Source organism: Acanthopagrus latus, chromosome 21 (genome assembly GCF_904848185.1).
Source record: "Acanthopagrus latus isolate v.2019 chromosome 21, fAcaLat1.1, whole genome shotgun sequence".
NCBI classification, from domain to species: domain Eukaryota; kingdom Metazoa; phylum Chordata; class Actinopteri; order Spariformes; family Sparidae; genus Acanthopagrus; species Acanthopagrus latus.
The window spans coordinates 5,378,707-5,404,569 of NC_051059.1; the positions used below are offsets into that span (position 1 = coordinate 5,378,707).

The 25,863-nt window shown below is 43.0% G+C and overlaps 1 protein-coding gene across 12 annotated transcripts in view; it reads left to right on the forward strand.

Annotated features, from left to right (window-relative positions):
• The window catches only part of rnf220a (ring finger protein 220a), a 156,215-nt gene that overhangs the window by 25,663 nt on the left and 104,689 nt on the right, over positions 1-25,863 (forward strand). For 7 of the 12 annotated variants that reach the window (XM_037083623.1, XM_037083631.1, XM_037083629.1 and 4 more), the window contains exon 2: positions 16,567-16,584. The exons of the other annotated variants lie outside the window; for them this stretch is intronic. In XM_037083623.1, coding sequence (XP_036939518.1) covers positions 16,567-16,584 — 18 coding nt within the window. The remainder of the gene's footprint in view (positions 1-16,566; positions 16,585-25,863) is intronic. 12 annotated transcript variants of the gene reach the window in all.

The window sequence follows — 25,863 nt, forward strand, 5'->3', positions numbered from 1 at the left end:
GCGCTCTCTCACACACGCACGCACGCACACACACACACACACACACACACACACACACACACACACACACACACACACACACACACACACACACACACCAAGACCAGACTCAGAATTTTATTAAGTACCCTTTAGAAAGAGTGAGAGTGAGACAAGAGGGGAAAAGTCACCGGCAGCATGGTAATCAGGCCCGCTAACCGAGACACCAAGAAAAGAGGAGAGTTTGTTAAAGGAGAAAAGACGGACAGAGAGGGGGAGGAGGAGGGGAGCGCTTTCAGAACACTTTCCTTTTTTTTTTTTGTAAAACCAGAGAAGGAATAAAGGGGAGTTGAGGAAACTTTACATGCAGGCAAAATGCTGTTTTTCTTTGAGAAAAGAAAAAAAAAAAGAAAACGGGTCAGCATCAGAAACAAGTGGGGTTTTTTGTTGTTTTTTTTTTTTGTTTTTGATGCATCGACTTCTTCTCTTCTTCTGAATATTCATGCTCCTTCTTTTAAACATTGTCAGGATCAGGAAAAAAAAATCACGTCTCACTGACCTGCAAGTGCATTTTCTTTTAGAGGTCTTTTTTCTCCGCTTGCAACATTAATTGAAGACATTCTTTAAATGCAGTCATTTTTGAAGTACTTCATCAGAGAGTGAAGCGCTCAAGCTTCTCTGTGTATTTGGCAACAGCAATTTTGAAGGCAAGCAGCTATTTTCACCTTAAAATGTATCGTTATAACATTTTCTTGTATCTCTTTCTACATGCTCAGGCTCTGGTGTGTGAGCTATAGATTCTCTTGATAGAATTGCTATGGTAAGAGTGTATGTTAATGAGATGAGATGGACATGAAGTGGTGTGGAGAGCAGGAGGAGGAGAAAGGAGGACAGGGAGCGACAGGAGATATCAGGAGGAGGAGCTGGGTGATACCTTGCATGACTGCGCTTTCCCTAGAGGAGCCCTGCCACACACACACACACACACACACACACACACACACACAACACATGCACACACATTGAGCGACGGCTGGTGTGCGGGTGGCTGTCTTGTTGGCAAGGGTTTCTGATTTCACGGCCTACTGGGTGGTGGCATTCAGCCTCCATCAGGCACCCTCTTTCAGCCTTTCACACCCCCCGTACACACACACACACACACACACTGACCCATCCCCTCCATTCTGTCCATCCAGCAGCTCCCAGTTTCGTCCGTATCTTTATTTTTCTCTCCTCCTCTTCGATGATCTGAATATCATTTTAGACACAAAATATGTCTTTTGTATTTAACTTAGCAAATGTGGTGCTTTTGGTTGATCAGGAACTACGCCGACACATAAAGCTGTGTGTGTGAGTGGAACCCTGCATGTCGCACACACTTTCTTTCCCTGTGCTTCCACTCTGCGTTAAAAAAATTACATTCTCCTTATCTGGGAAAACGAAATAGTGACGGAAAACAAATTTGTTTCCGTTTCCTATTTTAGCCCAAATAATCCAGCTCAACTGTGACTGTTTAGCAAGGCACTAATTCTGCAGTGTCAGGGGTCCAATTCCCAACACACAAGTTACTAAATGACCTCTGGTTTGGAGAGGGAAAGCTGATAATGCTGACAAGCTTTTCTCTCAGTGAATGGCCAGGGCAGAGCCCCTGCTTTCCCAACACACACACACACACACACACACACACACACACACTCCCGCACATAAACCAAATGACAAGTGGCTCATCAAGAAAAATGGTTGACTGCAAATTTGCATTTTGAGTGAGTGCGTCCCCTAAAGTTGAGGCAGATGATGCATGCTCAATCTGGACAAATGATAATTGATAGAGAGAGGGACGGAGTGGGACAGAGAGAGAGAGGGTGGGAGGTCCTGTCAGCTTGGACTGAGGGCTCCGGAGGTCAAGAAACAAGAGGTGTCATAGACACACACACACACACACAGACACACACGCACACGCACACACACACTGACACTACACTGCACTTTCGTTCTCAGCCATTCAGGCTTTGTTATGTGAGAGAATTTAGTGCTCAGCAAACCAGCTCCAGTTGGTAAGAGATCCTTTGCTTCTTATTTGACTTCATGAAGCTCTCGCTCTGTGTCTTCCTCTCTCGGGAAATCCTTTAGCGGCCAGTGGAAAGTTTTTGATGAGTCAGGGTCATAATAAAATGGTTTAAAGCATTCTTCCTGTGATTACAGATCAGTCTACTTTTTTATCATAAACAAGTGAAAAGGTTCTGTGCTAATGTGCTGTTATTTCCCTTAAAATTTGCATTTATACTTACTGCCCCGCAAAAAGATAGCAACTACCTGTCCATCCAGACCCTGCATATCTTTCATTATGGTCCCAGAATTATTAAAAACATGTCAGTGAAACACACAGATATTAATACACAAATGAAAATCATCCCCAACAAATTCATTGAAACAATATATCTGTGGCCTGTGTTTAAAGAGTGACGTCCTGCCTGTTGGCCTGAGTGCCTCAAGACAGGGAAATATTTAGAGACCGACAAAGATCTTCTCAGGTTTTGTCTTTTAATTGGAATTTTCTGACATCAAGAAAAATAACCAATGATGACCCATTTTTGTCATTTCTAAATCATCTATATTTAAAATATTTGTAGCCATGTTGCAAATCCATACAATACAAACACTCTGATAAAAAAAACAACAAAAAAAAAACCCAAAACAAAACAAAAAAAAACACATGCATTCATTGACATTGGTACGATGTTACTAAATGTTTGAAGTGTGTGTGTCCGGTGCTCAATGTGACTCCACAGTGAATTATGATGCAGTCGAATTATAATACTCCTGTAGCATCTTCTCTCTGCAGTATCTATCTTTCTAAAATGTTATTAGTTTCTTCGAGAGATAATTGATTTCTTTAAGAGTAAGTTCCCATTGAGACTACTCGTGTATATGTGTGAGAGAGAATGTATTAAGTGCAGACACCCAATCCATCCTCCTCTACCTCACTTAGTTTTAGAGAAACACTAAATGAAGCCCCGTGTCCTTTAGATGATCCTCCTTTGATTTAATGCCCGAGCTGCACCAGGAGAACCTGTTGAAAAGTCACTCTGCTGGATTTAGTTTTGGACAATAAAACACTGTCCAAACGTAATTAAAAAAGGCCGCGCGGTCCTTTTCTACAAGTCGTTAACCTCTTGTGATACTTTTTAGGAATTACGCCATAAAACCCGGAGTTTTTAATGGGCACAAATCAAATATGGTCCTACGTTAATTTAATTAAGGCTTGCCACCAAAATGTCCGGCCTCGATCCAAATATTTGAGAAGAGCAATACTTTTTTCCCTTCCTCCAAGTTGATTAAAATATGTGATATTTCACATTAGTTTAGTTTTTATGGGCAGTGAGGTAATTCATTGTCAGTAAATGGCTTGTCAGAGTGCTCTGTGAGTGATGTAATGCTATGAAGTCTATCGTTTGAATTGCCCCTACGCCTATTAGAGAAAATCGACTTCTGGGCCCATTATTTGATTATCTTGCAGGAAGTTTGGAGAAGGCCATTGGCATCATGTTATGGGAAGGGATCACATTTTTCAGTATTACAAATGGGCCGGTAGGATTATACTGCTTCTGTGCTTTTAAACATATGACTGAAAAGACCGCAGATCATTAGAAATAACATATTTTAGCCAACATACCTCTATTCACAGTATTATTTGTGCTACTCCCGCCACTGCTCCTCTTCAATGTAATAAAATGAACAATTTAAAGAATATATTTAAATAATTAAGCTATTACTTTTACCATCTGCTCATACAACATGCAAACACGTCCCTTCCGACTCATACTTATACCCTTTAATTAAAATATGTCAGGTTCCCATTGGCCGTAAAAAGCACTTGAACACGTTCCTCAGGTCCTGTATCAAGGTAGGACCTAATACCTGGTCCTAATTAACACACATTTAAAAATACTCATGATGCAAATTACCGCTAACATCAGAACAGGGGTGCAGGGGATAGGACGAGGGGGGGGAGAACGACAAGACAAGATAATTCGACTAATGCATATTTATCTCATGCTAATTGGCGTGCACGGCTAAAGAAAAGCGTGCACTTAATTAATTGACATGGGGGGGGCGGAAATGAATCGGAGGCACTCAATCTGGAGAGAGGGAGACAACAACGGAGGCGGGGGAGAGGGGGCAGAGATGCAGCTAGAGGCAAAGATGAAAACAAGTTTAATTATTCTGAAGAGTTTAAATTTTAAGAAATAAATGACTCCTTATGGAAACGCCCTCATCGTGCAACACGTTAGTGCCATTCTTTGTCTAGAGTGAAGAGTGGTCCAAAAATTCAGAAGGGTGCGCAACAAATCTTTTTCAGCGTGGAGCTTGTGAAAACATTTGTAAGTCTAATGGGAAGTCTCGAAATGAAACAGAATTTCAGAATGAATGATGATTAGCGATCATCAATACACTGATTTTGTCACAATATTCTCTTATATTAAACAGCTACTAACAACAATCAGTGCACATATAAAGAAAACATAATGTCCATGATAGGAAGGACCATCAACACAGAACAAATGTCTTAAGGAATGTCACAGAAATATATCTCTGCCATAAAACACAATATGGACAATCAAAGGGATATTATGCTGTATATGTTGAAGATAACGTTCACATCTTTTGATTTTATTAAAAAAAATCAGTACATTTGGTAGCAAAGCAATGCCTGAAAATAATTTTAGGCTAATTTGGCATTAAAAGCATTGAGTGTGTATTCTCCTAACAAGTGGGACATGGTGGATTTCCTAAACTGGCCCTTAATGTCTGTCCCAGTTAGTCACTCTGTGTGTCCCTAATGCCAGATTTCAGAGTGGTTTTGTTAACAAAATAGCTGTGTCTGTCCAGCTCGCCCCGTGTAATTAGGTTTGTGTAGATGGCCCTATGTTACAGGGGCCCTCACACATACACACACACACGAACTCACGCACGCACGCATGCGCACATACACACACGCACACACAGTGTCTCCCATTCATTTGTTTACGGTTTTCTCCCTTTTAAAAGAAAGTGATAGGACGCAGAAGCAGGACCTTTTCACGCCTGCCTCCCTCTCCTCCTCCCTTCCTCCCCTCTCTGCTCCGCCTGCTCAGGAGGCACAAGAATTAAAACAGAAAATGTTTTGAACACACATGCACACACACACACAACGCTCATCCATTTCAAGCCACAGATGGTCTTTTGAATGGAGCGGGGGTTCCCTTGTTGTGTGTGTGTGTGTGTGTGTGTGTGTATGAATGTGGGAGTTTACCCTCGCTTTTAGCCTCCTCCTCTCCACCTCCTCCTCCTCCTCTGTGTCCAGGCAGCCGTTTTGCTCCGTCGTTTCTTTCTCTCCTTTGTGCCTCCCCAACTTTTCTTTTTTGGAAAACGTCTTTTGTGTCAAACCCACGGCCACTGACCAACTCTGCCTTCTGCTCGTCTCCCCCCCATTTTAACCTCTCCCATCCTACACAAGTGTGTGTGTGCGTGTGTGTACGTGTGTGTGTTTCAGAGATAAAAACCATTACAGATGCAGACACGGAGCTAAGTGTAGTCATCCTGTAAAGATGGAACACAAAGTTCCTTAAATCCTCTTAAATCCTCATAAAAACATGAGAGTTGAATCTCTGATGTGCTATAAAGTAATAACTGCTGGGTAACCAAAAGAGGATATTACGGTATATAATATAAGATGTTTCTGACAGGTAAGGTGATGGGGATGTTTTTATCTGGGAAAAAAAAATCTCAAACTCTTTTAGAGATGTGCTGTAGACAACCACTTCAGCAGCTGTTGGTCATTTGGCATGTTGCAAGAAATGCCACAGCATGCAAGACATAACATTTGACCCGAGCTTGTGTATATTTTCTGCTATATGTTTGTATCCATGTGTGCGAGGGATTATCATACGGTGGCACAATGATCTCATTGTATTTTCATCTTAAGGCCCGTGGAGAATCTGGCATTAAGGCAAACACATGCCCACTCCAATTAGTCAGGGGAACACTCGGAGGATAAAGAGGAGGGAAAAAAAAAATCATTGCTACTGTATGTCAAATTATAAAAATCGCCCACCTGTTTCTCACTCACGCATAGGCACTCATTCATTCGGTCGCCACCGCCGCGCATGTCTGCTCATATGAAGAAGGCAACGTGAGCAGCTGTCCGAGTTGGTGGTCCCACTTATGAATTTTACTCTTATGTAAAATGAAACCCAATCTCATTTTGGTGTGCGCTCCCCCGCGCGGTGTTGTTTTACAGCGTCATTTAAAGTGTCTACATTCTTTTCTGGACATGTCGGGTAGGGTTTCATTCGCTCATGTGGCCGCGTCCTGTTTTTCAGCTGTGCATATTTAAAGAGCCACTTGCGATGGCTAAGAGGGAAGTAGGATGTTATTGGCTTCCTCCGTCTGACTGACTAATTTATCTTCCCCTTTGCACTTTGTTCGCTCATCCTCTGCTCCCCTCTCCCTAGGTGGCTCTGGTAATAAACACACTAGCTGTCTGTCTGTCTTGCCGTCTTGGCAGGTTGAGGCCTACTTAACCAGGCGAAACCGCTGCTCTTTTCTAAGTCCCTTTGAATGCCTCCCTTTGTCGGCGACACGCTACCATGTTAATGTCATGTACCGTAGAAATTGCTGTGGCTATGGCTATTAGCTTCGCCGCTAAAGTACAGAGAGCAACGGAGAGAGAGAGAGAGAGCGATGGAGGCTGCCACAAAACCCCGCCGGGTTCAAATGCAGACCATAATTGCATTGCTGTGAAGAGGGTTAGCCCTCCCTCACCCCCCCCTTCTCGTTTCTTGGTATCTTTTCCTTGCCACCCCCCACCTCTGTCTTTCTCTCTTTCTCTCCCTTTTTGTGTGTGCGATTTGTCCCTTAAGCCGGCGTAACGTCTCGGCCGAGGCCGCAGAATGTGGAGAGCAAATTGGAGGCAGAGCGTGAACAATGGAACATGCATCGCTGCTGGGGCATTCTTCCTCTTTTACTGGGAACTGTGGGAGGGGGAGAGGGAGAGAAAGTCATTTTGTAAAGAAACTCTAGTGCCATAGACATCCAGATGTAGACAGTGAGTGTGCAATGAAGGGTCTTCATACTGGATGCACACCAGCTACTAACAAAGCGGGATAGTTTGACTCGTACATACTTTAGGTGTGCTGTTGGATTGAAAAGGATGAGAGGAAAAAGTGCATACAGACATGGAGGAAACTAACTGTAAGCAAAGGATTTATAAAAAAAATAAAAGGCTGAGATAGTTAAGAGTGGTACAACCAAGGGTACGGATTTTTTGCGTTCAAAGTTAGGACATCATTATTTTTGTTTCGTTCTCAGGTTTCATTCATCCTGTTTTGCTATTGCCGATCGCCTCTTTTTGTACCCCGGAGTGGTATTCAGCCCAAGATAAGTTATGGGCCACAGAACTCAGATCTGTGTTTTTCTTTTTTTTTTGTTGTATGGACGTTACATGGACGTTTGTGTGTAAGTTTCAATTCTCTGAAGTCACATCACAAGGGGGGGAAGCAACACCGACATGAGGAGATGAGAAGAAGCAAGATGACAGGAGAGAGAATATAAATATGGAATATGTACAATGAGGACAGCTGACGAGAAGAAATGACAGCGGGGGAGCGAAGCACACAACAGAACTGAGGAGAACACACAAGCAAAATCAAAACGTGGTGAGAGGGGAAAAAAGCAGGAGCAAACAGAAAAGAGCACAGCAGAGCAAGACAGAGCTTAAGACAGGACTGGAAAGAACAACACAGGACAGGACAGGACAGGACAGGGCAGTCCAACAACGGCAATTTTTTTTTCCACAGTAGCCAAATAATATCATCCTCCGCAGTCAAGTTTTGTTAGCTTGACTTCAGCCGCACGTTAGCACTGACGCCTTTGAAGCCAAAGTCTCAAAAGCGGGCAGAAGCAAAAAAGCGGGAAAAAAAAGGGCCAGATGAGAAAAGAAGTCAAACACAGCACACTGAGGCAAAGAGAAGCAGAACAGCTTGTCTTCAGCGGTGAATAGCGGCGTGTATCGTTCACATTGAGTCAACAGATTAGCGACCGAGGAAGCTTAGCTATTGCTGGCCTCCCTCGTTTGATGTTTGGGGAGTTCTAATTTGATTTTTCACCTCCCATTGTTTCAGCACTGTGTGCCCCTAATCCATTTTAAAGTGGAGACAGCTTTCATCCTTTCCTCTTTCCCCTTTTCTCCTTCTCTCACTGTTGCTGCGTCCTTCTATTGTCAGACCTTGTCGCTCCTCTCCCACAGCCGTTCCCCAGGCACACGCTCGCTCTGTGACATAAATGGAATATGAAACCTGAAATGTTTAAGGAATTTTTTTCTTCTTTCTTTTTTTGTAACAAGACTGATTTTTAGCACATTGGTTTGCAGTTTGTTAAAATTAGTCAATCGTAAATTTCAGGGAAAAAAAACAGGTTGCTCCTGGTGGAAGTCTTAGCTACATGTTAGCATGAGATAATACGTCATTTTTGAGCAGTTTGAACGTTTAAGCTCCAGTTGACTCTACCTAAGCTGCAAACAGCATCAAAGGCATGTTGTACCAAAATATTCACCAACATTTTAAGCAACCATTGCCGTATGAAATCTGCAGTATTTTAGCCAACAAGCTGACAGTAATAAAGTTAGCAAGAGAATGCCCATGGACGTTAGCAGACACAATGCTTCCAGCCTTGTAACATTAGCCTTGGCTTTAAGGTGCATGTCTGTGGTCTTAATTAACTGTGCAGTTCAATCTCCTTGCATAATGACAAACTAAACCAAAAGTGTGCAACAGGCATAAGCTACTTAACTTTGTTACCCTAAGCTTGATAGCTGAAATGCTTTAGCTTCTGCTACACGAGTTGAGTGATGCTAGCAGAAGCACCCTGCTGTTAAAAAATATTTTAACTGTTTGGTTGTAAAAGAGACGCTCATTCAAGACAATTATTGACAATAAGTGTCTGACATAGCAACATAACCTAATTTGTCAGTTTTTGTATTTTCCAGTGTTTGTTTTCATCTTGCTCTATTATGTCCAACATCTCTTTCATCTCACACTGTATATGAGGTGCTCAGATAAAGAAAAGAACAACATATATGAAGGCCTCCTAGTCTTCGCGTCTCTCTCAGTCCAGCTTCCCCAGAGCTGAAGTGCTCCAACAGTTCTTGATAGTAATAAAAGCCTCCGGGGTTGGAGGGGTTTAGTTTGGGCCTTAAAGCGCTCCCCTCCACCAAACCACCCCATCCCATTCTCAACTGCAGGCTGTATTAACCCTGAAGAAAAGCCTCTGGAGAAGCAGAAGAATGGTTGGAGAAAAGAAGAGGTGGAAATTGTCACCACAGAGAGACCCCCCCACCCCCCCCTTCTCCCTTCCCCTCCCTTTTTCCCCCTCAGTGAAACCAGCAAAATGACCAGCCCCTTGGCTCAGTGACTGCGCTCAGCTTGCTATGAGGGAGCTTAATGCACCCAACCCCTCCACCCCATTGTCAACCCCCCCGCCCCGGACCCCAAAACTACCCCCTGAAAAAAAAGGGGTTGTTCCCCCCACCAGCACACACATGCACATTACCAACGCACACACACAAAAACACCAGCCTTGAAAAGAGCCACACACATCAACTCCTTTTGTGCTGGCTTCTCCTCCGAACCATTGACTGACAGACTCGCTGCTGCTGCTTCGTTTACACCCTCCTCCGTCACTTCCACACCATCCCTCCTCCCTCTCTACTCTACCCTCCTTCTGTCTTCCTCTTCGCTGTCCGTCTCTCCATCATTTTCTTCCTCCTCTCAGTGTCCTCCTCCCTCCTCCCAAAGTGGTCGGGAAGCCCCACTAGGCAGAGGTGGAATTTTTAAAAAAAAAAGGCTGGGTGAATGAAGACGAACAGACTGTCAGTGCATATGTTGGGTGGGCGACTCCACTCCTCTATATTTAAAGAACCATCTGTGATAGTTTTCATTCAAATAAGCTGCATCAATAGAAAGTTAAGAAAGCTCCTTTTGTCCCCTCTTCCTTTCTTTTTTTTCTGTCTTCCTGTCTTTTTTCTCATTGTAATCTCCACTTCCCCCAGCATTTTTACTCCTCTTTTTTGCGGTGGTAATTTAATAAAAGTGATGCAATTCTCTCTTGTTGTCTTCATGGTAAATGAAAAAAGAAAAAAAAATGTAAGGATGAACAAAACACATCTATGATCAGTTAAGTGTACAGCAAAAGTATACGCTGTGATATCTGCTTTTCTACTGCATGTATCTATGGATGTGTGCGTGTGTGTGAGTGTGTGCATGTGTGTGTGATGGATTAGCTCTGTAAAGGGCTCAGCGGTACACTGATATCTTTGCTCAGTGCTCACAGCATGATACACCAGATACTGGCACGTGCTCTCCCTCTCTCTCCCTCACACACAGACACACACACACGCACACACGCATACACACGTATTGGATTTGGTATCCAGCAGTGTGTAGACAACCCAGTGGCTAGCTGTCACTCTGTGTGTGTATGTGAAGCCTTGTTCTTTAACAGTCCTCTAATCCTTCTAGAGTGGCCCTGATAGGCCTAATGACACACATTGGGACTCTACATGGTGCTGCACCTGTATGTGTGTGCTTGTGTGTGTGTGTGTGTGTTGAAGCTATGACCACATGCTGTGGCACTTAAACATGATACTTTTTTACCCCTCTCCTGTTTTCTTCTCTTTTTCTGGACTCAACCCCCGTCTGAAACAGTTTGAATTTCGTGAATGTTGCAATTTGTCGCTCTGTATAAAAATGTTTGCGACATTACTAAAAACAGAGCTGTGTTCTCAAATGTCCTATTAGATTTTTTTGGGTTTTTTTTTTTCCGGACACTCCAACACCCCCAGAATAGTTCAGGCACCCAATTAAATCTTGCGGTGACCCCAGTTTGGGTCTCGCTTTGGCTGCTGAAACACTTGAGCGGGCAGGGAAGTGTCGGCTCCTGGCACTGCAGCAGCAGCAGCAACATGTTGGTGGCTCTGCCAGCAACGCTGCCGTTAGAGCTGCAGCAAAGCAGACAAAGAAAGTGGTGTGTGTCAGTGTTTGTGTGTGTGTGTTTGTGTGTGTGTGTGTGTGTGTGTGTGTGTGTGTGCGAGGGTGACATCACCGCAGAGGGAGTTGTGCTTGAGTTGTGATCCTCTCCACTTTGCTCTGAGTGCAGGGATAGGCGTCTTAGTCATATTTACTGTCAATATAAAAGAATAACTTCTTTTTATATATATATATATATATATATATATATATATATATACACACACACACACACACACACACACACACACACACACATATATATCTTTTCAGGGTTAAAATCACATTTAATGTTTTTTTTTCCAATATTAGTAGCAGCATTACTTAGCATTACTGATTCTCATGTGATGTCTGTTTTTCATCACAAAAAAAACAACTTATTTTTAGCTGTCAGTAGACAGTTATGTGGTGTATTTACCATCATGGTCACTATGCAACTGTGGAAAACAGGCCGACACACACACACACACACACACACCACCACTAAAGGATCTCTGACACACACTGTCTCTCTCCATAGGAAACAGACTTCTTAGACTCATAAACTGAAAGCTACCTGTTAACTGAAACAGGTGGTTTAACTACTGTCTGGCCCCTGGCTACCAGGCTAATGGCTTCCTTTACAGCACACACTCACCATACACACCTACACAAACACAGTCTGACTCTGTCTAAACACACGTTGTGATCCACAGGAAATGTCTACGTCTACCTCAATGACAGGTCGTACTGTATAGCAGCCGCACTTCTAGAGTGTGTGAAACGGAGTGCACTTCTCCTTCTCCCTCTGCTCTCCATACTTTAATGGCCTTTTCCATTTTCAGTCCAGTGCACATAACGCAAACATCACTGAGGTACCTGAGCCGCTGTCAGTGGAAGGGGGCGGCGGAGAAATGAGTAAAAATAAAACAGGAAAAGGTTGAGAAAGAAAAGATAGACGTAACAAGTGCTCGTCTCTGTCCATCAGTCGATCTCATGGATCTTTTTATGTGAAAATAAGCCAGAGAAAGAACAGGAGGAGGGAGAATCAGGGAAGTTCTCCATCTGTGCCTTGCTGTTTCTTGCTCTTCATTCAGATAGGAAGAAACTTTCCCTCTCTCATTCTATACCTCAAACATCCATTTGCCTCTGTCTGAAAAAATTACATGGGAAGAAAGACGGGAAAGAAAAAAAAACAGCACATGTAACAATCTGTTTGCCTCTGTGCGTGTGTGTATGTGTGTGTGTGTGTGTGTGTGTGTGTGTGTGTGTGTGTGTGTGTGTGTGTGTGTGTGTGTGTGATAGGAGCAAAGTGAGGTTAGATTATAGGGTCTGGTCTCTGAGAGGGAGGCACAGGGGGGTGGCAGACCAGGGACAGCTAGTGACATGATGGGACTCCTAATGGTCATAATTGGCGGTGGCTTTGACAGCAACTATATGATAGCTGCACAATATACACAACTCTGACTCTGTGTGTGTGTGTGTGTTTCTTTAAGAAGAAATTTACACAAAATTGCAGTGAGCTTGTTGAACCGCTTGTTTGCAACTGCCGCCTGTTTCTCTCTTTTCTTTGTGTGTGTGTGTGTGTGTGCGTGTGCCTGCATGCACGTGTGTGTCAGATATAAATATTGTATGAACACAGTTGAGTTGTCTCCTGACAGGTGTAAAAGGTAGCAGTTAAGCTTGCTGTTCCTCCTACCTGTTTTCTGTTTTGCTCTTTTTAATGTTGCTTAAACACACACACACACACATACACACATAAATGACGCTGTCTTAGCATTTTGAAAAGGCAGCAGCTGCCTTTTGTTGTGACTTCTTCAAAATGGAAATGAAACCTTCAGCTGCTCATCCATCCATTTGTCTATCCACAATCGTCTGTATCCACCCATCGTCTGTTTCACAAATGAACTTTTTTACTTTTGCGATATGAAAATAGTTGACTTTCGGCTGCTTGTGTTCAGTAGTTTAATAATGCCGTAACTTAAAATTTTGCACACGTGACTTTTATTGATGCTGATTTAATGAGTCGCAGTGTGTGAGCAGCGAAATATGACATTGCAAACATTGCGCAACATTAAAACTGATTTTTATTTTTCCTATTAAAGAAGTCCACATAGAAACAGTTTAGCACGTCAGTGGTAACACAAGGAATGAAGGATGGAAGTCGTTTAATGCAGAAAAGTGAGAACAGACAACATACATCTGTACAAGTTGTGCAAAGAGGCAGACACCTAAAACAATAAAAAATAAAAAGTCTGATTGTATTTGAGGCTTAATGCTTTTACCAGGCATCATGAAGAGGTTTATACTGGTGAGAATCTTAAGATAAGGAAAATGTAGGACGTGACAACCAAAAATCAGTTAATATAAGATGTGTTGGTATGCTTCGCCTTGTGTTAACACCAATCACATAATCATCTGCATATAAATCACTCAATAACTGTAGAATTGGAACTAAAGTAAGCGTATTCGGTTTATGGCACACACGGGAGACGGATGAGTAAGTAAATGGGAAATACAAAAGACAAAGATAAAACATTTCTGCATACTGCCAGCGCTGAGATTATCAGAAAAACATTTGGTCGTAGAGCTACTTTCTCCAGGCCACATTCATGGCAAGTTCCATGACCAAACACTGTATTAGGAATAAAGTCATTGCACACATTGCGCTTGAATTAGAACTTTTTTACTGGATGAATTGTTGAAGTCTGTCACTTGGGATGAATTAAACATCCCTAAGAAGTGACTAAAATACTGTTTCCCCTCTGTTTTTCTTTCTTCATAATGAGTTTAACTTAAGACTTAATGCAAGTATGACTAACTAGAATACACAGGAGTATGATCTATCCAATGATAGATATGTTTCCATTTGCTTTATTTGAGAGTCAAAGATCCAGATAGAGAGATAGAGAGACAGAGAGACAGGCGATCAAAACAGCAGACAATCTGTTGCACCTGAACGAGCAGCGGCGCTGTGTATATGTAATATGTGCGAGCCAAAACGTTCCCTCTGATCTTGGTTCAAAGGCAGCAGGGAAGAGGCTCAAAGCATTCTGGGTCCAGGGGAGAGATGGAGGGAAGGAGGTAAAAGAAGGAATGATGCAAAGAAAAAAAAAGAAGTCAGGGAGAGGAAGAGATAGATGCGGCGAAGATTCCCCAGGGCTGGCGAATCAATCAGAGCACACATGGATACGTAGGTTCAAAAGCTTCCTTTTTTTTATGCATTTCAGAGCATTTTATATCTCAGGTTACATCATGTTTCGGTGTACTTGACCACTGATCTTTCTTTTGCATGTATATGAGTTGTTTTATTGTGATAAGGATACATTTTGGAGATGATATGTCGGGTTTGATGTGATAGTCAGGCCTCAGGTCTACATCTCAGATCCAGGAAGCTGAAATTGTGAAATACAGCCGGATTTGAATTGTTTACACAAGGATTCCTCCTCTACTAGATTTGACTTTGAAACCAGCTTTGAGAAGCCTCACAAAAGAGCATTAGTAGAAGAGGAATTAATGCCATTGAAAGTCAATTGGGGTAAGATGAGCTGTGGTACTTGATACTATTGGAGAGACAAACCCCTGAAAGTGAAGGCCTTAAGTTCAGAGGGAGTGCTGTTACCCCACTGTGTGTGTGTGTGTGTGTGTGTGTGTGTGTGTGTGTGTGTGAGAGAGAGAGATAAAGAGAGAGGGAGGAAGAGTCTGATGGTCTTAACAGTAAAACTAATAGTGGATGACTGCCTTAGCTGGAGGCTCACTTCTCTGTGAAGTTTCCAGCTGCTTTCAAAAGACACACACGGCACACACACACTCAGAAACACACACAGGTATGGACACACACTTTTCGGAAAATCAAAGATAAAGCCGTAGAGGTTGTGTTTAAAAAAAAAAAAAAGTTAAAGTAGAACAGGACAAAGACAACTTCATGTGGCGACATGGCGTGATATAAATCTTGTTTTTTCTCATCGAGGTGAGTCATCTTCTCTTTAAGAGATCTCGGGGGTTCGTTATGATGGATGGAGTAGAGGGAGTGAGACGGGACACGAGGGAAAACAATTTGGAGAAATTTACGCCTCAGTTTGGTGCAGTTTGTTGAGGGTATTGCAATGGTTTATGGCTCGCTGTCTGAGTTCATTTCCTCGCATTTTATTTCATTTAGGCTTAGTAGTTTCTTTACTTAACATTTATTTTGAAAAGACACTCGCCATCAAATAGGCTGTCACTCATGTCTGTGTAGCTGGCTGCGTGGTGTTTTGTCCTGGTCATAAAGTTGAAGCTGTAAAAGTTAAACGCACATTTGGCCACTAAAACATGCAGACAGTCCTTTGGTATGTGTGTGTGTGTGTGTGTGTGTGTGTGTGTGTGTGTGTGTGTGTGTGTGTGTGTGTGTGTGTGTGTGTGTGTGTGTGTGTGTGTGTGTATGTGTGTGTCCACCAAACAATGATGGTCAAGGTTTCTGTCTTTGTGTGGTGGTGGTGGTGGTGGTGGTGGTGGTGGGGGACTGGGCAGCTGGACACCAGTCTACTCCTCCTTCCCCCTCCACACACAGACAGACAGACACATGGACAGGTTTGGTCTGTTTTTGTGGGAGGAAGGCGTCACGGGTCAGCTGTAAAAGGCCATGTCTGCTTTTTCATTGGTCGACCCCTACTTCCTACTTCCTGGATGACCCGGCGCCATCTGGGGAAGTGATTGGTTTGGAAGAAGAAGCCTCTTGAGCGGGGTTGCACGGGGCTGCCGCGGGTTACCCCTCCGAGGCCCGTCACTCCAATGAGTCGTAGAGCCGTCCTCTAATGATCAAACCAGCCAAGTCACGAACATTTCCACCTTGCCGCGTTTCAAAGGTCTCAATATAGCCATGGGATCTCTGAGGGGAAACTGCTGAATGACATAGAAAATCTAAAGGAAAGTTACACTGAAATAAAAATATCATTGCAAGTGAGGAAACGGGCATAGGATGGGAGAGGAAAAGAAGGGAAAGGGATGGAAGGAGGACAACTGGGATATCGGAGGAAAGGAGGCACGAGGAGAAAAAAAGAGTTAGAGAGGAAAGAAGAGGAGAAGAGAGAGAGAGGAGGAAGGAGAAAGGAGGGAAAGATAGAGATGAAAGGAAACAACAGGAGTGGAAAGGAAACGAGGACATGCGGACTGAGGAGATGTAGACTACGAGGATAGGCGAGGAATAAGGGGTGCATGGGGAAGAAGAGGTGAAGAGAAAAGAGCAGGAAAGGAAAGGAACAGAGGACACAGTGGAGGTTACAGGGATAGAAAAAGGAGGAAAAGATAAGGAAATATGAAAGAGAAGAAAGGGAGAGGAATGGACGAGGGAGACACCCTCCCTCGTTCATACCTATATATATTTTTACTTTCACCTGATCTCATCTATACCAGCCATCCTTCTCTGTATTCTCATCTCCTTCATCTTTGTGCCCTAGATTTACACAAAATTCCTTCCTTTCCTCCTTTCTTTGTCCTCACCTCTTTTCACCCCTCCCCTCCCCCCCTTTACCCTCCTCTGCCTCCTTCCTCTGCCCGTCTCTCCCAGTCTCTCCTGTTTATGAAGGTAAATTTATAGGTCTACCAGGAGCTGTTAGCTGGAGGTGGCCTCCGCTGCTCAAACCACAACAAGGCTTCACCCTCCACATGGAACAGAGGCAGCATAGTGGGCATACTGGGCAATTTCCATCAGCACACATTACACGTGATGGTACACTCACACCTCCCATTATCTACTAATGAGCATCCCTCTTTTTCTTCCTGCACTCCCTTTTGGATCCCGCCTCGCTCCGTCATGTTCTTGATGAGTGGTTGGGTGGTTTTTTCCTTTTTTTTTTTTTTTTTTTTTCTTACTTTATATTGCTCCATCTAGCATTTGTTTTTTATTGGTCTACAAGGAGCAGTTAGCCAGTGGTGGGCTCCACTTTTTAACCAGCACATGTGTTGTGCTGTTTCTCACACACTGCTGTTATAAGTCAGCTCATTCAGTACATAGTTATATCATTTATGTAGTGTGTCCTCCCTGCTGCGCATTTGTCTTGTTTTCCACTTTGCTGAAATACTGCTGTCAAAGTCTTTCTGTACGCTGTGTAACCTGAGAGCGAATGTAGTGAAAGATGTCAGGATAAAATACATGAGAACACGAGACTGCTAAGGTAAAATATGCAACACAAGCTGCAGTATATCAAACTAAAAGAAATCATTTATTAGCCTCTTTCTGTGCTTTTTGTAATGAAGTGCACTGCTTCTCTCTCTCTCTCTCTCTCTCTCTCTCTCTCTCTCTCACACACACACGCACACACACACACACACACACACACACACACACACACACACACAAGCCACTCCACTTGACTCGCATCAACATGGAGAGTGTTGTGTTCCTGTCATAACAAAAGGCTGTTCACTCTGTGGTGGTCTGATCCCTCTTCCCGCATTAGCCAGTCAATTAGCTACAGAATGGAGCGAGCTTATTGGATAATAGAAGGTAAAGCTGGTCATTCGCACGCAGGCCAACAATTGCATATATATAAATATATATGACTCTAGTGGAGGAGACAGATTTAGAGTTTTCATTGAGGATTTTAAATGACTCTAGATTATTTACATTTCTGATTTATTTCTGTCATTTTGACCAGTTATTTTTATTGAGTCTTCCTCGAATTACTAACATCTGGAAACATGAGCAATCAGACGATCTCAGGGGTTTGTGACAAACCTCAAGGTTAACTAAACTTATGTGGCAAAGATAATTGAAGTGGGGTTGAAAATCTCGCCCAAGCTGCCCGTCGTAAACACCAAATCTCGTATTTTTGCATTGTGGTGATGTTTTCCTGTTCTGAAAGGGCCAAAATAAGATATTAAAAAAATGATCCAAGCATTAGTATTATTATTCATATTCTGAATTATAGTTTAAAGCAAGCTAAAACAAGAACAACTTTTTAACTCCATCCTGTGAATTGTTTTTGAATGGTCTTTTTCTGGTTGAACATGTTCTAACTTTTTTTTCTCCTCTTTCCCCCTCCGCTCTCTCTCCTTTGCCACGGGCTGCCTGTCTTCTCCTTCTCCATCTTGTCGACTCAGGTAAGTTGAATTTCCGTCTTTCGCACACACACATACTCAAACACAAACTGAAAACACCCAATGGTGAGTTCATAGGAGGGAGGGAATGCAGTGATGGAGGGGAGTGGTGAGATTAAGGGTGAAGTGGGGGTTGGGGTGGGGGGGGTTCAGACTTTTATGAAGTCACTATGAGAAATGGCCTCGACTTGTGTGGCTGGCTGTTAAAGCGGTCCCGGGCCATTCAGCAGTGCAGGGTTACAGAGTATCAGTCAGCCACTACTGAATGGGAAATCAGCTAGCCTCACACTCACCCCTAATGATGATAGCTCTTAGTGGACACACACTGACTCATTTGCGCACGCACACACACGCACGCACACACACACACATCTCATTCGCAGGTTAAGCTCATGTTGTTATTCAGAGTGACTTAACATTAGCGCCTCAGTAGCTCCAATTAGTGGATCACAAACATCAGAGGCGACGAAAAAATAAGGAGTCTTACTGCCCAAGTACTTTACTGTGACCACTGAAATGCAAATCACACACACACACACACACACACAATTTCATACACACACTGTTGCCAGCATCTCCTCTTTCTTTATCTGTTTGTGTTTCTTTTAATCAAATGGCACTCATTCTGTCTTATTCTTTGTCTCTCTTTCCTCCTCACACACGCATACGCACGCACACACACACACACACACACACACACACACACACAGAGTGGTTGTAATTCCTCAGGGTGGCAGTAGTCATGTCAGAGGTTTTTACTGATCGCTTGTCGTCTGGTGGGACCAAGGTGACATTTCCTCTTACGACCTTAAATGCGAAGAGTGGAAGTGCATGTCTATTTGTGATGTGTGTGTGTGTGTGTGTGTGTGTGTGTGTGTGTGTCCCTTTTTAGATAATGAGGGGTCTATATGCAGGACTGGCAGGATATTAAATATGTAACAGCAGGTTGGAAATGGTGGACAGAGGTGGCTTGTCTGCCACACAAACAGACACACACACAGTTGAGGTGTCTTTCTTTCTTTCTTTCTTTCTTTCTTTCTTTCTTTCTTTCTTTCTTTCTTTCTTTCTTTCTTTCTTTCTTTCTTTCTTTCTTTCTTTCTTTCCTCACACTCCTCATCTGTGTCTCAGTTGTTCTGTCTTCTGCCTCCTAGACAGACAGGTGTTTGTCTGGTTCTGCACCGTAATTAGTAACATAGACACACACACATAAACTTGCAGATTTTATGAGGGAAGCAGGAGGACGTTTCAGTGGAAGTAGGTGTGCTGGTGGTCACCCTCCTATCCCTGTCATCACGACCCACCCCTCCCACTGAATTCCTCAGGATGGCTGCATTTGTTTGCACCTTCTTTCAACTTCAAATCAGGACCATATACCCCAAAGCATACCCCGAAAACGCAGTATTTTTACTATACAAATCACTTCAATACTTTTCAAAAACTTTTTGCTGACTCAAGAGATATTTTAGCACTAGACATGATTAAACGTGTTACTTTCCAGTGGTTTTCCAGCATATGCAAACCTCGCTGGACTGTTATTTGGTTGCTAGGATGATTTCACAGCTATTCCCCAGCTGTGGACATGCAGGACACACACACTCGCACACACAAAACAAGCACACTGCTAAGCCGTTTGTACCAGTCAATAGGGGTTCCCACCCTCTCTCATCCTCAAAAGATGCCCATCGTAAAGACCCCAATCTATCTCTCTTTGTTTTTTCTTTCCTTACCTCTCTTTCTCTTCTTCTCCTTCTCTCCGTTCTCTTTCCCTATAGCCTTTTATCACCGCTGTCTTTATTCTCTCATTTTCTCTTTACCTCTGCCAAGATTGATTTCCCTTCTCGCTATCTCAAGCAGCCCTCTCCCGTGCTCTCCAATACAGTCAGTGTAGCTTGCTAATATGCACGGACACACACAGACACACACAGACACACACACACGCATGAACACACACTTTTGAGAGTCACAGTAATAGGATTAGAAGGGTCTGCTGAAATATTGAAGAGTCCCAATGCAAATAATGAATAGGCTGGCGATGCATCTGGATAAGTGTGTGTGTGTGTGTGTGTGTGTGTGTGTGTGTGTGTGTGTGTGTGTGTGTGTGTTATTAGCAGCATATAATGTATGGTTCACAAGTGCAGGTTCATGCCGCAGTTAGTACGGCCTGGAGGCACAAAGCAAAGTATCAAGCTCAAGCACACACATGAACACACACACACCCGCAGATAAGGTTTTAACACTGCTCTTCATCACCCTGCACTCTGTCTGTTCACCCCACAATGACACCCCACTTACATCTGTCTCACAGCAAGAGAAAGGGAGTAGCGCCTTTGTGTGTGTGTGTGTGTGTGTGTGTGTGTGTGTGTGTACGTGTGTGTGTGGGTCTCCATGCATGTGAGCAAAGTGTGTGAGCAAATTCGACTATGTATGCACCATGAGTGTGTATCATACCAGTGTCTAAGGTTGCTGGCCGAATGGAGGAGAAAATTAGACCTGATATGATAGTCACGCTTCACACTGTCAGCGTGTCTGTGTGTGTCTGTCTCTGTGTGTGTGTGTGTGTGTGTGTGTGTGTGTGTGTGTGTGTGTGTGTGTGTGTGTGTGTATGATGACGGTCACTGGAGTCAGTAGTACACAAAGAGAGCAGAATATCAACAAGGCTTCGGGAGTAAGCAGAATGACAAGGGCCCAGATATCAGAAAAGCACTTGAGATAGCGAGAATCGTTGAGTTTCCCTGTTTGCTGATATGAATTCTTAATTTTCCATTTCTCGTTACTCAAATATATGTATGTTTTCTTGCATCAGCTATGACTATGATAAGATATGTGTTTATAGCCCGTGACAAAAAAAGATAGTAAAGACACAGAAGTGAAACAATACTTGTTTGCATAAACCAGTGTTATCAAACCTTTCTCATCCCGCAGCACCTCGTTCAACTTCGTTCCCATTTCTTTTAAACTAAGCTCGCCCACTTGATCCAGTTTAATATTCACTATGAAGACGTTTCCCTTTTGGCAATGAAGTGAATGCACATACTCTCTAAAAAGCTGAAATATTTGTTTAAAAAAAAAAAAAAAAAAAAAACACCCAAGGAGCTCTGCGAGTAAGACTTCGATGCCACATTTACCAATTTAGAGGCTACTAGTACAATCTAGGTAGTCCATTTGGAGCAATTACATGTGAACAGCACAAAACTTACATCACAAATGTATCAACATTAATGTCCACTGACTTCGCGTTTTGGAAAAGGTTGAGCCTGGTTCAACTTCATATTGTGTTTTCTTGCAGGTTGTAACACTGTTGCTTGACTATTTGTTGAACATCATTACAAACAAATATTTTCTTGCAGTAGTTATACTATGTGCTATTGTATCCATAACTGCAGCTTTAAGCTCGTATTTTTTTACAGCGGCCGTGTGCTTTAATGAGTCTCGGTCCCGGGGTGACTCTAAATTTACCCACTTTCAGTCCCAGAATGAAGAAGTTACAGAAGCTTTGGTTAAGTCCATCGCCATTTCTCAGTGTCCATTTAGATTAGACAGTGGGGAGTACCTGGAGACACAATCCAGAGCTGGTCTAATGACCTTCCGGCTGTTATCAACTCAATCTTATGTTAAATGAGACAGGAGAATGGACCTGAGCAGTCAGTGGTTAGCCAAATGGCTTCAGCGGCACAGGCGGTCTAAGCAGCACAGACAACACAGTGTTTGACTCTCCTGTTAGAGGATGGAAAGCCAGAGAGTGGAGAATATAAATAGATGAAGAGGGACACAGGTAAATGAAAGAGTCTGAACCCTCATACACTAATGATATGTGTTAGTATAGAAATAGACATGGATCTTCAACACGGTTGTGCACAGCAAATGAAATTCTGAGTCATTCCATATCAAAATAGAAAAAGTATCATTGAACGTAATGTCTCCTATAAATAGTGTACAGTGTTTCTCCCAATGATAGCATAAAAGCGTAGGGAAACATTTTCCCTAGAAATACCACTGAACCTGCCTAGTTGGTGGTACAAGCAAGCAAAATCATGAAGATACTGTATACTCACCTCCAAGTTTGAAACATACCAAAATCATCAAAAAGCAACCATTGCTTCACATGAAGCACACTGTACAAGCCCATCTTCACCAGGAAAATGACTGTATAGGTTGTCTGTGCATGTATCTTAGCATGACTGATATTTATTTTTACAATAAGCTGGCAACAAAAGAGGGAGATCGGCAGACAAAGTATGAGACAAAGTCTGACGTAACTTACTTAAGCTATGTCACCTACATATCCTGTAATCAAGTAGTTTTATTTGCTAACCCTAATAAAGTATAGTGTTGTAGTTGCAATTGACCTCTTCAGTCAGTTATAAATGAGGACACATTGGAAGCACATGGAGCATGGCGTACGTAGCTTAGCTGACTCAGGGCTCTCAGAAGCACTTTGAAAATGTGTCTGTGAACATTGCCGATGCGTTTGCAACCGATTTGAATTCAACCTGACCACAGCTGTTGTCTTATGCAAATAAGCAAGTTGCAAACATTTTAGAGCCACCTTTAATACTAAGTAGGATGAGTATTTGATACGCGAATGATAGATTTTGGTGGCGTGTCCCTTTAACTACTGAGAAGCATCTTGTATCACGATTCTGTGTCTCAAGTTTTTTGCGAGCAGTTTGTAGTTAGCTGCTTCTCAGGAAGAGTTATCCCAGTGACTAATTCATTCAGATTCAGTCATAATCACACCCCACTGGATGAGGGGTCATGACTGACAGGTGTTTGAGCCAATAGCGTGCAGGTGTAAATCCCTCCCTTAGGAATAGAGGAGTCCTAATCAAGCCCTTGTAATACACTAGTTCCCGTTAGCTCCCAGGGGCTAATTAGCATTCTAATTACTGATTGCAAATGAGAGCTGCGTTGATTGTGTTCCGCCTGTGAGTGGAGAGCCTCGAGAGAATGAGACACACACACACACACACACACACACACACACATATCTGCATCTCACACACGTACACACTGTCATACTCACACACACTGAGTGATCATCGTTAAGAAGCTTATCATGCTCTTGTTCCTCTGCGCATTTCCAGTCCCCTCTCATCTACGGTGTCTCATTAGGATCATAGTGCAGTACATATACACACTGGTGGAAAACACACACGTGCGTGTAAACACACCTACAAACGCACACGAACATTAAAGATGGTAATAAAGAAACAAACATAAAACATTATATACTGCCAAAGTGTTGCTGTTGTTCCTTCCAATTAACACAGTGCTGATTTACTGCTTGGGGGAGAACACACACGTACAAACCACAAATGTATCGCTCTCTCTCTCTCTCTCTCACACACACACACACAGACACACACACACAGAGATATACACACTAATACATGTATATGTATGTGAAAATGAGGTTTGGCAGGGCAAAAGGGTGCAGAATGGATCGAGGGGGCAATAATAATGAAGGAATAATTCCTTATTGCAGTACAACTACAGTGTGTCCACGTGTGCTTGTATATTTGCGCGTGTGCGTATGTGTGTGTTTGTGAATAAGCGAGGGAGTGTGCGGGGGGGCGAGTAGATAAGAGTGAACTCACCAACAGCAAATCATCATGTTATGCTGCTCAGTTAGGTGCTTTAACAAGGCTCCTCTAAGCTGCACTTCAGTCCAGTGTCTGTGTGACTGTGTGACTCTGTGTGTGTGTGTGTGTGTGAGGCTGTTTGAGTGTGACAGAAACACCTCTCTGCTGTGTTTTGATTGCAGCAGACAATTGTAGCTCCTCGTTTTTTTTTTTGTTTTTTTTCTCCCACTCTTTTCTCTGTGTCACCCTCATGCTGACTGAGTTATCTCTAAAGGAGTGTTGCACTTTTATTCACCTTTCAGTAGTCATAGGGTTGGGTGGCGCTCCCGTTCAGTCACTTTTAAGGCAGCTCATTGTGTAGTTCTCCCTTTAATTCCAAACTGTCTGCTGGTAAATGTAAATGTGGTTTCCAGCAACATCCTTTTCATGAGTTTGGCCAACATTTTACTTGCCGACACCATTTTACTTGCCAACACCATGTGCTTTTTTTAATGCACTGTGTTTCTTTGCTGGCATCTTTCATAAAACAAATCTACCCAACAGCCAGCTGGTTTGGGGTTTGGGGTAAACTTTAGCTGTCATTTTCTTCAGTCTGTGTCATTACTGCCACAGTAGATCTCCAAGCTAACAATAGTGAAATGTCTTTATTAATGAGATGTGATAGCTATAAACATGCATTTTAGAAGAATGAGATACATGCATATATACACTTAAATAATAACATCAGTCCAATTGTATAACAGTGATTTCAACATGTTGAAAGAAATGATTGCTACCATGATAACTGTGAAAATCTTTCATTATCATGTCATAAACCACTGTGTTTTGGCCTTTTAGCCTCTTGCTCTTTTTTCTCTTTTTGGTATGAAAGCAGCTCTTTAAGTACATGCTGCATTTCAAATATGTCGGCCTCTGTTTTTAATGATGATGATATAGTTCAGTGTATAATTGTGTGTAGCAAAGGCAGCGTTTCATAGGAATCATTTAAGAGCTAGTCAATTTGTAATCACACATACATACAGACACACACACACACACACACACACACACACACACACACACACACACACACACACACGCGTCACCTGGGGTATTATCTCTTGGTAGGTTGTTCTGACCATATTCTGTGCAAAATTGGTGGAGAGAAAAAAAAAAAAGCACAACAGTGAAATTGGAGACTCTCTCTCACTCTCTCTGCCGGTGTGTGTGATGTGATTGATGCTCGGCAACCGGTGTTTACTCTTGTTGGTCAATTGAAAACCCAGCGTGGCAGGCAGGGAAAGCACAATGGGGAGAGGAGCTAAAGTGGCGGTGTGAGGTGCTGAACACTGACACGGAGACAAATAGATAGAAAGCTGTTAGAGAGGAGAGGACACTGTGGGAGAGTAGGGAGGGTGGATGAGCCAGACATAGACCACGCTGAAAGGGGGCATTAGATTTGATTTCAGCAACGCAGGAACAGAAAGAGGAAAGAATGAAGAGGAAAAAAAAAAGGGATGGTAAAATGAAGAAAGGAGAGAGGGATGATTTTCCAAAGGAAAAAAAGAAAGACAGTAATAAAAGATGCTAAACAAAGGCTAATATGGGCCCCCGATACATCCAAAGACATAATTTGAGTGATTGATGGAGAAAGGCAGATGGTCTAAGTAACAGAGAGAAAGAGGTCTAACGAGCTGTGAGAAAGGGAGAGACAGACGGCGAGAGAGAGAGAGAGAGAGAGAGAGAGAGAGAGGGGAGTAGGAGGGCTGGAGGAGTGGAGATGTTGGTCATTCCTGTCAGCGGGCCTTTAAATGAAAGGCGACAGTGTGTGTTGGGGAGAAGATTGGAAGGCATTAAGGCCTGGCATGTCCTGTGACACCCTGAGAGGCAGAGAGACCCGGAGAGAGAAAGGGAGAGAGAGGGAGGCCAATTGAATTCTTTTACCAAGTGCCCACTTGTCCATGTTAAATCTCTCGGTGCATCAGTGTGTGTGTGTGTGTGTGTGTGTGTATGTGTATGCATGCGTTCCTACAGTATGTGTCTGTGTGTGCCTTGATTCCTGTGTGTGTGTGTGTGTGTGTGTGTGTGTGTGTGTGTGTGTGTGTGTGTGTGTGTGTGTGTGTGTGTGTGTGTGTGTGTGTGTGTGTGTGTGTGTGTGTGTGTGTGTGTGTGTGTGTGTGTGATCCTGAAAGGTGAAGTGATTT